The 14,776-nt window shown below is 45.9% G+C and overlaps 1 protein-coding gene across 2 annotated transcripts in view; it reads right to left on the bottom strand.

Moving 5' to 3' along the window:
* The window catches only part of LOC124790549 (gamma-1-syntrophin), a 780,608-nt gene that overhangs the window by 325,546 nt on the left and 440,286 nt on the right, over window positions 1–14,776 (bottom strand). For both annotated transcript variants that reach the window (XM_047257794.1, XM_047257793.1), the window contains exon 2: window positions 10,254–10,409. In XM_047257794.1, coding sequence (XP_047113750.1) covers window positions 10,254–10,409 — 156 coding nt within the window. The remainder of the gene's footprint in view (window positions 1–10,253; window positions 10,410–14,776) is intronic.

A 14,776-nucleotide genomic window follows, 5' to 3' on the forward strand; every position in this document is an offset into this window, starting at 1 on the left:
ATAAGAACACCGTGAATTCATTGTCCCAGGAAGGGGAAACTTTATTGACACATTTCTGGGGTCAGATACATCACATGATCACACTGACAGAACCACAGGCACATAGACACAGGCAACAGAGCATGCACAATGTCGGCACTAGTACAGTGTATATCCACCTTTCGCAGCAATGCAGGCTGCTATTCTCCCATGGAGACGATCGTAGAGATGCTGGATGTAGTCCTGTGGAACGGCTTGCCATGCCATTTCCACCTGGCGCCTCAGTTGGACCAGCGTTCGTGCTGGACGTGCAGACCGCGTGAGACGACGCTTCATCCAGTCCCAAACATGCTCAATGGGGGACAGATTCGGAGATCTTGCTGGCCAGGGTAGTTGACTTACACCTTCTAGAGCACGTTGGGTGGCACGGGATACATGCGGACGTGCATTGTCCTGTTGGAACAGCAAGTTCCCTTGCCGGTCTAGGAATGGTAGAACGATGGGTTCGATGACGGTTTGGATGTACCGTGCACTATTCAGTGTCCCCTCGACGATCACCAGTGGTGTACGGCCAGTGTAGGAGATCGCTCCCCACACCATGATGCCGGGTGTTGGCCCTGTGTGCCTCGGTCGTATGCAGTCCTGTTTGTGGCGCTCACCTGCACGGCGCCAAACACGCATACGACCATCATGGGCACCAAGGCAGAAGCGACTCTCATTGCTGAAGACAACACGTCTCCATTCGTCCCTCCATTCAAGCCTGTCGCGACACCACTGGAGGCGGGCTGCACGATGTTGGGGCGTGAGCGGAAGACGGCCTAACGGTGTGCGGGACGTAGCCCAGCTTCATGGAGACGGTTGCGAATGGTCCTCGCCGATACCCCAGGAGCAACAGTGTCCCTAATTTGCTGGGAAGTGGCGGTGCGGTCCCCTACGGCACTGCGTAGGATCCTACGGTCTTGGCGTGCAACCGTGCGTCGCTGCGGTCCGGTCCCAGGTCGACGGGCACGTGCACCTTCCGCCGACCACTGGCGACAACATCGATGTACTGTGGAGACCTCACGCCCCACGTGTTGAGCAATTCGGCGGTACGTCCACCCGGCCTCCCGCATGCCCACTATACGCCCTCGCTCAAAGTCCGTCAACTGCACATACGGTTCACATCCACGCTGTCGCGGCATGCTACCAGTGTTAAAGACTGCGATGGAGCTCCGTATGCCACGACAAACTGGCTGACACTGACGGCGGCGGTGCACAAATGCTGCGCACCTAGCGCCATTCGACGGCCAACACCGCGGTTCCTGGTATGTCCGCTGTGCCGTGCGTGTGATCATTGCTTGTACAGCCCTCTCGCAGTGTCCGGAGCAAGTATGGTGGGTCTGACACACCGGTGTCAATGTGTTCTTTTTTCCATTTCCAGGAGTGTATTACCGTGTACATTCCCCTGTGTCAGTATTAGCTATCAATATTGGTAGATCCTTTATAGAGCTTTCGTGGCACGAGAACACTAGTATAAATCAACGCCATTATGAAGCTCAACTGCAGTGTTGACCAAAGTTTGGACAAATTTACAACACGATGTGGTTACACAAAAGAGTGTCCTTAAAGCGAGAAAGAGTGTCATTAAAACACGAAGTTTTCCCATGAGCAAAAAAAAAAAAAAAAGAATTAATATATTTTGTAGTTTTACAGAAAAAATATCTATTTCTTCTCGGAACTTGAAGCCAAAATAATACTGTAAATTCAGCCCAACAAAATTGATATACCAAGCTTTTGAGAAGACGAAACGATATTAGATAAAATATAAGGGTTTGTTCACTTAAGTTGTCTTAAAGAAATTTCATCTCATGGTGTAAAAAGGGTAAGATCAATCTTTGTTGTCTATTATTTAATGAGATAAAATGTCATTAAAGGTTCTAAAATCAAAAAATTACGGGAACTTCATTTATGATTTTAAAAATATTGAAAACAGTATCATTTTATCACTTAAGAAACTATAATGAGCGAATAACGAAAGGTTGCGAGAAGAAAGAAAACTCATCTAAATATGAATACTGGATGTAATCCTTGTAACTTAGCTAGTGGCAAACAGTGAGCCTCTTTCGTGAGACCATTAAGAGGTCATACGCATTGAGAAACCGCTAATTTCATGCTCACTAGTTGAGAACTGGAGGTAAAAAGCGACGCAGTCACGTATCACCTACAAGTAAATAGCCTCAACGCCGCATGCAGAGGCCCTCAAACACCAAGTAAGGCATAGTTCGGCATAGTCGAGAGGTACAGCGAATGGCAACAGAGTCGGGTGAACGAGCTGACAACAGATATTTCGTAAGCCAGCAGTCACACCCATTTCATTGCAAGCTCCTTCAACTCTGCACAATCCCTACAACCTATATCCATTCGAACCCGCCTACTGTAATTAGTTGTAGGTTGGACTAGAGTATCCTTTCATTTCATATTTTTAATTTCTGTGTAGCTATTTTCAAGCATTTTATATAACCCACCAAATGGCCATGTTTCGAATATAGTCAGAACTGACTGCACATGATAGTACATTAACACGCAATTGCTTGGCCAGGCCGAAGTGCATTTATTCAGTATAGGTGACTGCAGTGGGATGTCTATGGTATGTTCCACATTTGTGTTGTACGATGATGAGGGAAGGGGGAGGATGAAACTAGGCGTTACCATGTACATACCAGGGGGAATGCTGCGCTTAACACCTCCATCCGACCGACTGATCACCATCAACAGTGTATCATATGACCTCACTTCATGAGATACTGAAGAGAGGTTTAGAGTTTAATGCAGGACAATGGAGCAAAGTCTGGTAACCAAGAACTATACATGACCATCTGTCCTCTTTTTGCTGACCAAATACCATTGGGAAAAATTTCCTCCCATCGCCACTATTCAAACCGTTCATAGCTAGATAGAACGCAATCACACAGGTCTGCTTCAAGGATCTTAGCTACCCTTTTCTTTCCCTTTCATTATATTGCAAACGAATTAATTAATATCATAAAATGTTCACTGCAATTAAAAAAACGTTGTTTATTAAACAATGACGTATTTTGTTTTCTGGGAAACAATTGCAGCTCACCTCAGTTTTGTGATTAGCATTTTCAGGAAGACTACTTTTCCATTTCAGCAGATTGAGCGAATTGTTTCAGTACTTCTATTTTAAGTGGTATTTTACCGGCTGTTTGTTATTAATCTTACGGTATCAGTGGAGTGGTTAGGTCAAGACAGGTCGTGTTAAATGTGGGCCCTGATCAAAATGGCAAACCCACATGTATTTTAAGTCACCATTGGGACGTGGTACTTAAAGTTTTATTTATCGTTCTTTACCTTGTGTGGATAAGCGGTCTCTTAATCTCAAGGTGGTCTGTTCTGTGTATAAATAGTTTGCAGATTTCTTTTGATTGTTCAGCTATGCGTTACAGGAAGGGACTTTTGTAATTCTGTCTGTTCATCTTGGATCCCGGAACCGAGGCGTACATATAACTAATAGCAGCCCTACCGGAACAGAGAGATGATTTGCTACTATTAGCTCTGTCTTATCAATAAGCTGCGCTAGTGGAGCTAAACTAAGAAAGTAGTTGGGCTGGACAGCTGTTTAGTCTACTCTTCGTAAGTGAAATATCTAGATTGGCTTTGTCTACGTTACCTGTGGTATAGGGGTAGCGTCGTAGTTTAGTAATGATAACATCTTCGATCCTGGGTTGGAAATCGCTACAAGACCATGGCAAATCAATACAGAAGATCAACCCTGAAATTCTCATTTCGGAACGACTTTACCCGACCAAAGGTGCTCGAAGTCGAACGCTTTTTAAAAGAGGAAGCCAAGATCCCGGCTACCGACATTGTCGGCATTCACTTTTCGATCGTCAGTAGCACGGTCTACGTAAAACTCATATACGAAGCTGTATGCGACAAGGTGCTTCGTGAGATGAAACAAGAACTCCGCTTCTGCCACGCAGACGGAAATGTTGGCAACGTCGAGGTTGGCCATGCCGCAATGTGACTGTGGAATGGGACTGTGGACTATACGCATATTTGAACTTCCATTTGAACTCCCTGCGGCAGACGTTGTGGCGGCACTCCGCCCCTACGGCACGGTACACGAACACGTGGCTGAAAAATGGACCCGGTTTAAGAAGTATCCAGTGCTCAATGGAGTACGCCAAGTGCGCATTGACCTCCAACGACACGTGCCATCCTATCTACAGATAGGAGGGTGCCGGGCCATAGTTACTTATGACGGCCAGCCGAAGACGCGTTCCCGATGCAGCAAGAAAGGTCACCTTCGTTCCGAGTGCCTCCAGCGTCGGATCACACAACTCCCACCGACGGACGTTGCACCTCCACCGACGAAGACTATTCTCCCTGTGACTTACGCGGCGGCGCTCGATTTTTACTACGCGGCACTCAGGGACCTCGACGCCTTCCCCCCTTCCCCGGAGAGACAACATGACCAAAGCAGAATCAAGGCTCACATAGTATCATTGACGAAGCGCCGAATAGAAGGTGCCGTAGTACGCTCGCGAAGGCACGACCGAACGGCTGCAGAGGAACCCACTATGCACCATGTTGTGGCGGATCTGCGCCGACATCGCCAACACTTAATCACGGAACTCAGGACACAAGACGGTCGCTTCTATACGGCCCAAGCAACCATAGTAAGGGCGGTGGAGGATCATTTTCGTCATCTTTAGCAGGAAAGAACCGTAGATGACGAGACCACTACTGGAGTGTTACAGCAGGTAACACGTACTATCGACGAGGCTACCGTGAATGCACTAACAGAGGAAGTCTCACGCAAAGAAGTCGAAGACGCCGTGGACAAAGGTGCGGCCAATAAGTCTCCTGGGTCTTATGGATTTCTCATCGAATTCTACCGGACCTTCCGTGACATCATGATGCCTAGCTGGATTATAATGTTCTGCGAGTTTATGTCTCCAGACTGTGTTGTGCCGCCAGCGTTTATAGGACTTCTCATACCGGTACACAAGCCAGGTGGAGGGCGATCAATTAATGACTATCGGCCGCTTACAATGCTGAACACCGATTACAAGATTTTCGCCAGACTTATGGCGGGCCGCATAAGACGACTTTGCCGCTGATTCTCGCCCCAGAGCAGACGTCGCAGGGGGGAAAGCCAACATAAACATCGCCACCGGTAACAGCAGGGACTTAATAGCGATCGCCTCTGCATGCCGTCTGAGAGCTGCGATTGTCTCCATCGATTTCAATCGCGCCTTTGATAGAGTGCACCATAACTTCCTCCTACGAGTGATGGACCGTATGGGATTACCCCCGAGCCCCATTGACACCCTGCGGCGTCTTTGGACCGCAGCCAGCTCACACGTCCAGGTCAATGGAAGGACGGTAGGACCAGTACCCATTAAGAGGTCTCTACGACAGGGCTGTCCCCTTTCTACCTACCTTTATGCAATCGCACTCGAGCCACTCCTAGAGGGCCTTAGCCACCGGCTATCTGGCGTCATGCTGCGGGACGTCACCTTCCGCTATACGACATACGCTGACGACCTGCTACTGCTGGTTCGTTCCAATGACGAAGTTCAAAGCGCACTAACCTGGATCGAGCGATACGGACAGGCCGCAGGCATTCTTCTGAACATCAACAAGTCGGCGGCGTTGGATATTGGGTGTGGTCTCGGACCGGAAGCCCTCGCTCCCCTTCCACCAGTTTCTGATCTGCGATATTTGGGAATCACGTCCAAGAAAGACGTACGTAAAACAGCTGCAGCAAACTACCGACGGTTACTACGGATCATACGCGCAATGGTGCGACAGATCCTGCTCCGAGACTTGAATCAGCTGCAACGTGTTGAATACCTGAACCTCTACGTGGCATCAAAACTCAACCACGTGGCACAAGTCCTCCCACTACCGCTGCAGATAGGTCGCCGGCTTCAGGCGGCCTTCAGTTACTACGTTTCCGCAGGTCATATATTTAAAGTAAGATACGACACTCTTACCCTCCCAGTGCACAAAGGGGGGCTGGGATTGGTCAACGTCAGGGCGAGAGCAGCTGCCCTTTACATGAGCAACATGTGGAAACGATGGAAAAGTCAACATACCTCTCCCACGGGTCGTTTACTACAGGTTCTGATGCCAGTCTCTCACGTCCCGCCGGTGTTGGTTGCGCATGGGTCGACTTTCATTCTTGATTAAAGCTATGTCAGCTCGAACCTCCCCGCCACACGTCCACCAAAGGCGAAAGATTTTTATACCAACCTTCTGCGGGCTGTTTCCCATAACGTGGTGGAAAACAAGTACCCTACAGTTCACTGCCCAAGAGTGTGGAAAACGATACACCACAACTTTCTGTCATCTACGGTGCGTTCGAAGTGGTAGCAGATCGCCAATAAAAAATATGACACACGACAGCGACTTCACGCTATTGGACTGGCAGACCCACCTTATTTCCCAGATTGTCACGTCTTGGATACCGATGAACATCGTTTTATATGCGCATCGTCGTCCAGAGTTTGGCGACTAACACAGAAGATATTGGCTTGTTACCTCCGGGTCACGCCTGATATGATTGACCATCAGACCCTGCTCTGTCCAGATGAATCTTACTTTCCCGACGCAAAATATCATGGTCTTACATGGTTCAAAGGAATTACCGTCGCCTATATCTTTGGCGACGGAGAGAAAGAGCAGCTTGATTACTGGTGGTTGCTCCAAAATGCTCACAATGCCCTCGAACGCACACCGAGATACCGTACGCTCTTCGCAAATTATTTACGCAGCACTTTCGTTAACCCCCACTGAGCTGGGGAGTGCCTAGCTGCGGTTAATGTTCTGTGCCGCATTACACTTACGGCTGAACGTCCTGCCTTGTCAGCGATGAGAGAAGGAAGAGACAGGCTACTGCAAGGATTGCTGTTTCCCTTTAGGCACTAGCGAAGCAGAATGCCTCCGTTGCAGCTACCTTTCAAAGGCGCTGTTAGAGATATCAGATAACGATGGCGAAGCACCAAGTGGAAACAGTTACGTTTATTGAAGAACTTTTTAGCTGGAATTGCATCAGTGATTTACATTTTTATTTTTTGTTTACTCTTTGAATGCCACCTTTGTTGTTGTAACACTGTAACTAGAAACCCCATTTGTACACGTTTCCTCAATGTAATCATGTAAAAAAATAAAAAATAAAAAATAAAAAATAAAAAAACCGCAACCGCTTAAAGTTTGATTGTCAGCATTGGCGGCCGAAGACTTCCGCATAATTATTGTTGTTATTTTGTACTAAGTAGGATTACTTCCTGCATAAGAAGTCACCCTCACTCTGCCAACGGCGTTGTCAAACAGGGCGAACGAGCGGACAGAGGTTCAGGGCACTCTCTTGTCTCTGACCCTAAAGGCGGAGGAACCAGCAATGACCAACGACATGAGGATGCGGAAGGCAATGGAAACCACTGTATTAAAGACGCACAACGTATATCCACAGGACATGTGTTCTGTAACTGAAAAAATGTCATGATGATCTCTATTGGCAAAAGATTTCGGAATAGTCACCCATTCGAATCTCCGGGAGGGGACTGCCAAGGGGGAGGTGACCATGAGAAAAAGCACGAGGAACCAACGAAAGGATAAAGTTCTACGAGTCGGGCGTGGAATTTCAGAACGGCGTTCGACAATGTAAAATGGTGCAAGATGTTCGAAATTATAAGAAAAGTAGGGGTAAGCTATAGGGAGAGACGGATACTATGCAATATGTCCAAGAGCCAAGAGGAAAAAATAAGAGTGCTCGGATTAAAAATGGTGTAAGACAGGGGTCTAGTCTTTCACGCTTACTATTCAATCTGTACATCAAGGAAGCAATGATAGAAATAACGGAAAGATTCAGGAGTGGAATTACAATTCAAAGTGAAAGGATATCAATGATACGATTCGCTGATGCCATTGCTATCCTTCGTGAAAGTGAAGAAGAATTACACGATCTGCTGAATGGAATGAACTGTCTAATGCGTACAGAATATGGATTGAGAGTAAATCGAAGAAAGACGAAAGTCATGAGAAGTAGCAGAAATGAGAACAGCGAGTAACTTAACATCAGGATTGATGGTCACGAGGCAGATGAAGTTAAGGGATTTTGCTGCCTCAGCAGCAAAATAACCAATGACGGAAGGAGTAAGGAGGACATCAAACGCGGACAAGCAATGACAAAAAGTACATTTCTGGCCAAGAGAATCTACTAGTATCAAACATAGGTCTTAATTTGAGGAAGAAATTTGTGAGAATATACGTCTGGAGTACAGCATTGTATGGTAGTGAAACATGGACTGTGTTAAAATCGGATAAGAAGAGAATCGAAGCATTTGAGATGTGATGTTAGAGACGACTGTTGAAAATTAGCTGGATGGATAAAGTAAGGAAAGATGTTCCGTGCAGAATCGGAGAGGAAAAGAATATGTGGAAGACACTGATAAGGAGAAGGGCAGGATGATAGGATATCCGTTAAGACATGAGGGAATGACTTCCATGGTACTAGGGGAGCTGTAGAGGGCAAAAACTGTAGCGAAAGACAGAGATTGGAATACATCCAGCAAATGACTGAGGACGTAGGTTGCAAGTGCTACTCTGAGACGACGGGATTGGCACAGGAGAGGAATTCGTGGCGGGCCGCTTCCTTTTTTAATATAAGTTTCACTGGTTGGCAATTGTTGTTTAACTATTTGTTCATGTATCCTTTTTAATTCTGTCGAGAGTTGCTTTTCGTATGTGGTACTAGTAAATCTTATTAGCACTTGCTGTTTTGCTCACTGATCAGATTATTAAATTCTGCGAATAGTTGCTTTCTTGAAGTTGTTGGCAGTTGCTGTTTTACTCATTGATCATTTTATTAAATTCTGCCAACAGTTGCTTCCTAAAGTTGTAATACCAAATCTTTTTTGCTTTCGCTGTCTTGCTCATTATTCTATTACATTTTGCGAACAGTTGCTTATCTTAAGTCAGAACTGTATATCTTGCTGCTAGCTGCTGTTTAACTTTTTACTCATTCTATTAAATTCTTCCAGCATCGAGTTTTGCAAATCACTATATCAAATTATGTTGGCAATGGTTTTCAAATTTGGCGGTGTTATTAAATGCTGATGTCATTAGATTGTTGTGTTGAGTCTTTTAGTAAATTCTTCCACCAGTATCATTTTGCGAAGTCATATCAATAAATTGTGGTGGTATTTGCTGTTCTTGTCGGAGATTCGAGTCCTTCCTCGGGATTGGTGTGTGTGTGTGTGTGTGTGTGTGTGTGTGTGTGTTGTAGTTAGCGTAAGAGTTCTAGTTCTGCAAGGTTCGCAGGAGAGCTTCTACAAAGTTTGGAATGTAGGAGACGAGGTACTGGCATAATTAAAGCTGTGAGGACAGGGCGTGAGTCGTGCTTGGGTAGCTCAGATGGTGGAGCACTTGCCCACGAAAGGCAAAGGTCCCGAGTTAGAGTCTCGGTCCAGCACACAGTTTTAATCAGCCAGGAAGTTACATATCAGCGCACCCTCCGCTGCAGAGTGAAAATCTCATTGTAGCGTAAGATAGTTTAAGTTAGATTAAGTTGTGTGTAAGCTTAGGGACCGATAACCTCAGCTGTTTGGTCCCGTAAGATCTTACCACAAATTTTCCGTTGCAACAGTGACGACTTTTTCAGTCTGGGTAGAGACTTTATCGTTAGGATGTCAGTGACCTATACAGGATGATTCAGCTGCCCCTATCGATGGGTTTTATGCAACCCACAACCCCTTCAAAAACCATGCGCGAGAAATTCATATCCTCTCACTCCCTACAACACTATTAATCCTACCGAAAAAAGGACTGGACCTTACTGCACTAAAATTAATGTAGTTAAATTTCGTACTGGGATAGTTTTCGATGTTGGTCACAGTTATCAAGTTAAGGAAAACGCATTTGAAGTTGAGTTTTGTATGTTTTTCTTGAATAATTCGAGAACTACTGCGTCTAGCGAAGACGTTTAGCGGTATAAAATTTAAGCGCATTAAATTTCCCACAAAAAGATCCTCTTCATTTTCTATAGTACTAATAGATGGCGGGTAGCAAACGAGACAATACGATGAATCTTGCGCTTGACATTTGAAGGCGTTGTGGGTTGCATAAAACACATTGGTAGGGGCAACTGAATCACCCCGTTTTGACACAACACTGTAAGTATTCCTGCTGATGGAATCCTCAGTCTTCAGTACAGATCCTGGAGTGCAGTCGCGCGCCAGCTGGAAGACTGTTTCAGTACTCACCCTGGAGTCGAGCGGCGTGGGCGAGAGCTGGGCGGCACGGGGGTTGTTGCGGGCCGGCTCCTCGCGCTGCAGCCGCAGCAGCTCCATGGACAGGTGCAGCCGCATCGGTGACGGGCGGCTCTTGCCGTCGCTCACCGTCACCATGCCGCACCGCACCTGCGCACACACACCACTCACACTCGGCTTACTCGCCTCCTCACCTATCCTCTCCTCATTCTGCTACTCACTACTCTCTCTTACCTGCTGCCATTTACTACCCTCAAATACGTTTCAGTCTAAGATTATCTGCGAGACGTTTAATTTCCTGGACAGACACAGAAAATGTAGGCTCGCCATTCCAAAAATTAGTCACCGTCTTAAAAGAGCGCACTGGTCACTTTGGAGTGCTGCAGACGCGGAGGAGAATAACTGAACTACTACGCTTATGTAAGTCATAGAAGTGAAGTGGTGTCTACGTGCCCGCCAGCTGTATGGAACCAGCGTAGCAAAGGTAACTTTTGGTGTAACCCGGACAGTGTGTTGGGACCCTTGCTGTCCAGGATGTATATTAATGGCCTGGCAGATAATATTAATAGCAACCTCAGACTTTCAGCAGATAATGCATTTAAGATATTCTGTCTGAAGAAAAGGTTCACAAATTTTCATCAGAGGGGGAACGTATCAAGCTCGGCAACTTGCTTTAAATGTTCAGAAATATAAAATCACCCATTAAGAATAACAAACCGAAAAAAAGTAGAATACTATGACGACAATATCAACGATTCATAATTAGAATGAACTTATACAAGTACGTGAATGTAACAGATTGTATGGATGAAATGGAACGCTCACACAGCCTCAGTCGCAGGTAAGGCAAGCGGCAGACGTCGGTTTATTGGCAGGATTGTGAGAAAACGTGAAGTCTGCGAAGGAGACTGCCTAAAAATAATTTGTACGTCCCATATTAGAATGTTGCTTAAGTTTGTGGATCCATACAAAATACGACTGTCGAGAGACGATAAAAATCTACAAAGAAGTGCGGTACGAAAGGTCACAGGTTTGTTTGACTCATGAGAGTCGGCCGCTGTGGCCGAGCGGTTCTAAGCGCTTCAGTCCGGAACTGTGCGACTGCTACGGTCGCAGGTTCGAATCCTGCCTCGGGCATGGATGTGTGTGATCTCCTTAGGTTAGTTAGGTTTAAGTAGTTCTAAGTTCTAGGGGACTGATGACCACAGATGTTAAGTCCCATAGTGCTCAGAGCCATTTGAATCGTTTTTGACTCATGAGAAAGCATCATCGACATACTGAAACCCTACATTGGCAGGCACTTGAAGATAGACGCAAATTATGACTCTAAGGCCTATGTACAATGTTCCAAGAAATACTGTTAGCTGAAGAATCTATTCTTCGGTCACCTATGTACCGCTACCATAGGGCCCGTGACGATAAGATGAGACTAATTTCAGCATGTACAGATGCATTGAAACAGCCTCGCGTTCCATAAGCGACTGTAGCGATACTATCCCTTCAAAGGGGTTTTCAAAGTATGTATCCAGAAGTAGATGTAAAAATACGCCGCCTTTTTCCTAAACAAATGTCTCCTTCATTCAATGTTTCCCTCGTTTGTGAGGCAAATGCCGGAACTGGAAGTCCTCTCCTAAATATTCTCAGGGATCCCTTGTGCCCACTACCGTCTGGTTTTTTGGCTGCAAACGGCTTGCTTTACTCTTTGGGGTAGCTAATGAAAATGTATAAAAATAGTTCTGGATGTTTTAACTTGCAATGAGGCGCAGTGATTAAATACAGTATTGAAATTTAGGAGCAGGGCGATTAAACTCACTGAACGGTGTCTTGAATTAAGTTTTCCGTGACTTCCCTGAAGTAGTTTTATGTTATCCATCTGTCTATGCGATGTAGTAGTTGTTCCACTTCATTAGTAATAATTGGTATCATTCATCCACTTTAACTGTACTGCATGTAAGACAATAATCCATTTCTGTAGACAATGCTCTCATCATGTGATAGTCGACAAGCAGCTTATGATTCTCTCAGTAACTGCACATACGCAGGTGGTACCAAGACCACTGATTCTCACCGCTGCATCTAATATATGGTTCACAAGCCACTGAAAAGTGACGTACCGTTTACCAGTATTATCGACTTTCTTTCCTGATCCGTTCGAGTACTGAACGAGAGAAACAATGTATCTATAACTCTGCACGCGCTCTAATCACTATTGGTGTATTCTTGTGGTGCCTACGAGAGGTAGAGATGCTGCCAGAGTAATAGTGACGCAATCTTCTTTGAGTACCGGTTGCCTAAACTGACCGAACAGCATTTCGCGAGAAATAGTCGTCTTTATTCTAAAGATTCTCTTACGTCAGGAGTGCAGGAGAACTTCTGTGAAGGTAGGAGATGAGCTGCTATTGAAGTATAGCTGTGAGGCCTAGTCGCCAGCCGCGCTTTGATAGCTCATTCGGTTGGGTATGTGCCTACGATAGGCAAAGGTTCGACACACTGTTTCAATCTGCCAGGAAGTTTCGTTCTCTTGTATGTTGCCCAAGAATTTATGTTGCACTTTCGTATGAGCTACGCCATCCTGTTAGAATCTTGTCTCTGAACTCGTTCGACATCCGTGGTCATGCCTTCTTGAGAAGGTATCCAAACACTGGCACAGTGCTCTAGAATTGGTCGCACTACATGCAATTCCCTTTACAGATGGCATGCATGTTGCCAGAATCCTTAGAACAAATCTAAGCTTTCCATTCGCCTTTCCTAATACCAATGTAACGTGATCATCCCGTTTCATATCACTTAGTTCAAAGTACTTACGCGATGTAATTTGCTCAAAATATTTATCACTAATTTTGCAACCAGATACTTTCTCTTTGTTAGAGACATTATATCAGATAGATGGTAAAAGCTGTAGAGGAAGACAGAGACTGGAATACATCCCAAATAATCTAGGACGTAGGTTGAAAGTGATACTCTGAATTGAAGAGATTGACACAGGAAAGGAATTCGTGGCGGGCTGCATCAAACCAGTCAGCAGACTGATGATAAAGAAAAAATTCCTGAGCCAGTCATATACTTGTAAAGACAAACGGGTTCAAATGGCTCTGAGCCCTATGGGACATAACTTCTGAGATCATCAGTTCCCTGGAACTTAGAACTACTTAAACCTAACTAACCTAAGGACATCACACACATCCACGCCCGACGCAGGATTCGAACCTGCGACCGTAGCGGTCGCGCGGTTCCAGACTGTAGCGCCTAGAACCGCTCGGCCACGCCGGCCGTCTTGTAAAGACAGTCCGTATAATGGTATCTTGGTTAACAGTAGATGATGCGGTACAGTGTAGAACGGCTTTCGGAAATCTAGTAAGCCGGGATCTACTTTTTCACATTCGTATCCTGTTTGCAGTATGTCGTGCGTGAAATCTACACCAGGACATGAGGAGACATTTCCTCTGGGCACTGTTAGTGGCCGCAGCTGATGTAGTGGACGCTGCTTGGTGAGCAGCTGTTGTATGTGAAATTGCAGTTGTAGACATTGTAATGAATAATACAACCGATTGCGAAAACGAAGCGTTAAAGAAACAGTTAAAATGGTTGAATTCTACCAACTACTACTGATTACCTCAAGTACTTCAGGCAATGGTGACAGACATTTCATTCCGCCAACCTGCTCTAACGGAATTTGTCCCGGCTTCCTAGCGACCTCAACGCTGGCGGAACAATAAAATCTGGTCGGCCAGAGTGGCCGTGCGGTTCTAGGCGCTACAGTCGGAAACCGAGCGACCGCTACGGTCGCAGGTTCGAATCCTGCCTCGGGCATGGATGTGTGTGATGTCCTTAGGTTAGTTTGGTTTAAGTAGTTATAAGTTCTGGGGGACTGATGACCTCAGAAGTTAAGTCAAATAGTGCTCAGTGCCATTTTTGAACAATAAAGTCTAATCTTCCTTCTTTAGTTTTACGAAATGAATCGGTAGTTAATTCATTAAGCTACTCACAAGTGTTCCATCTCGTATGGTAGATGCCGTGAACAAGAACAGGGCATAAGTTATTTGGAGTGTCTAGAGCAGTTTAAGACAGGTGTCGCCACAAAGAGTTTAATTTCGGCGAGCGGCGAGCAGCTGAGCGATAACCGCAGGCTTTCCTCTGCTCCCCGGCGGGATTACAGTTTAATCAACAAAAATAATAAGGAAGCGGAAGACGCTTAATGTCTGCCTCCGCGCCAGCTGCCGGGGCCAAGTTTGCGGGGCGTCTGGCCCGCCTCTGGCGCGTAATGCGATTTGGCGGGCAGCGCGTCCCGCGGGACGCAAAGACAAACAGCCAGCCGTTCTGCGTTCTGCTTCCCGTCTCTCTCTCTCTCTCTCTCTCTCTCTCTCTCTCTCTCTCTCGCCACAAGAGAGCATGTAAGAGGAGTGACGCTCTCACAGTTACGGCAATAAGTGTTAAGACACTTTAGATACTGCGCAATGCCTATTTTCACGAATTGTTCCTGTCCCATTTCCTATAGAGTGTCCGCCATTTCTGTCACC

This window comes from Schistocerca piceifrons, chromosome 1 (genome assembly GCF_021461385.2).
Source record: "Schistocerca piceifrons isolate TAMUIC-IGC-003096 chromosome 1, iqSchPice1.1, whole genome shotgun sequence".
NCBI classification, from domain to species: Eukaryota; Metazoa; Arthropoda; class Insecta; order Orthoptera; family Acrididae; genus Schistocerca; species Schistocerca piceifrons.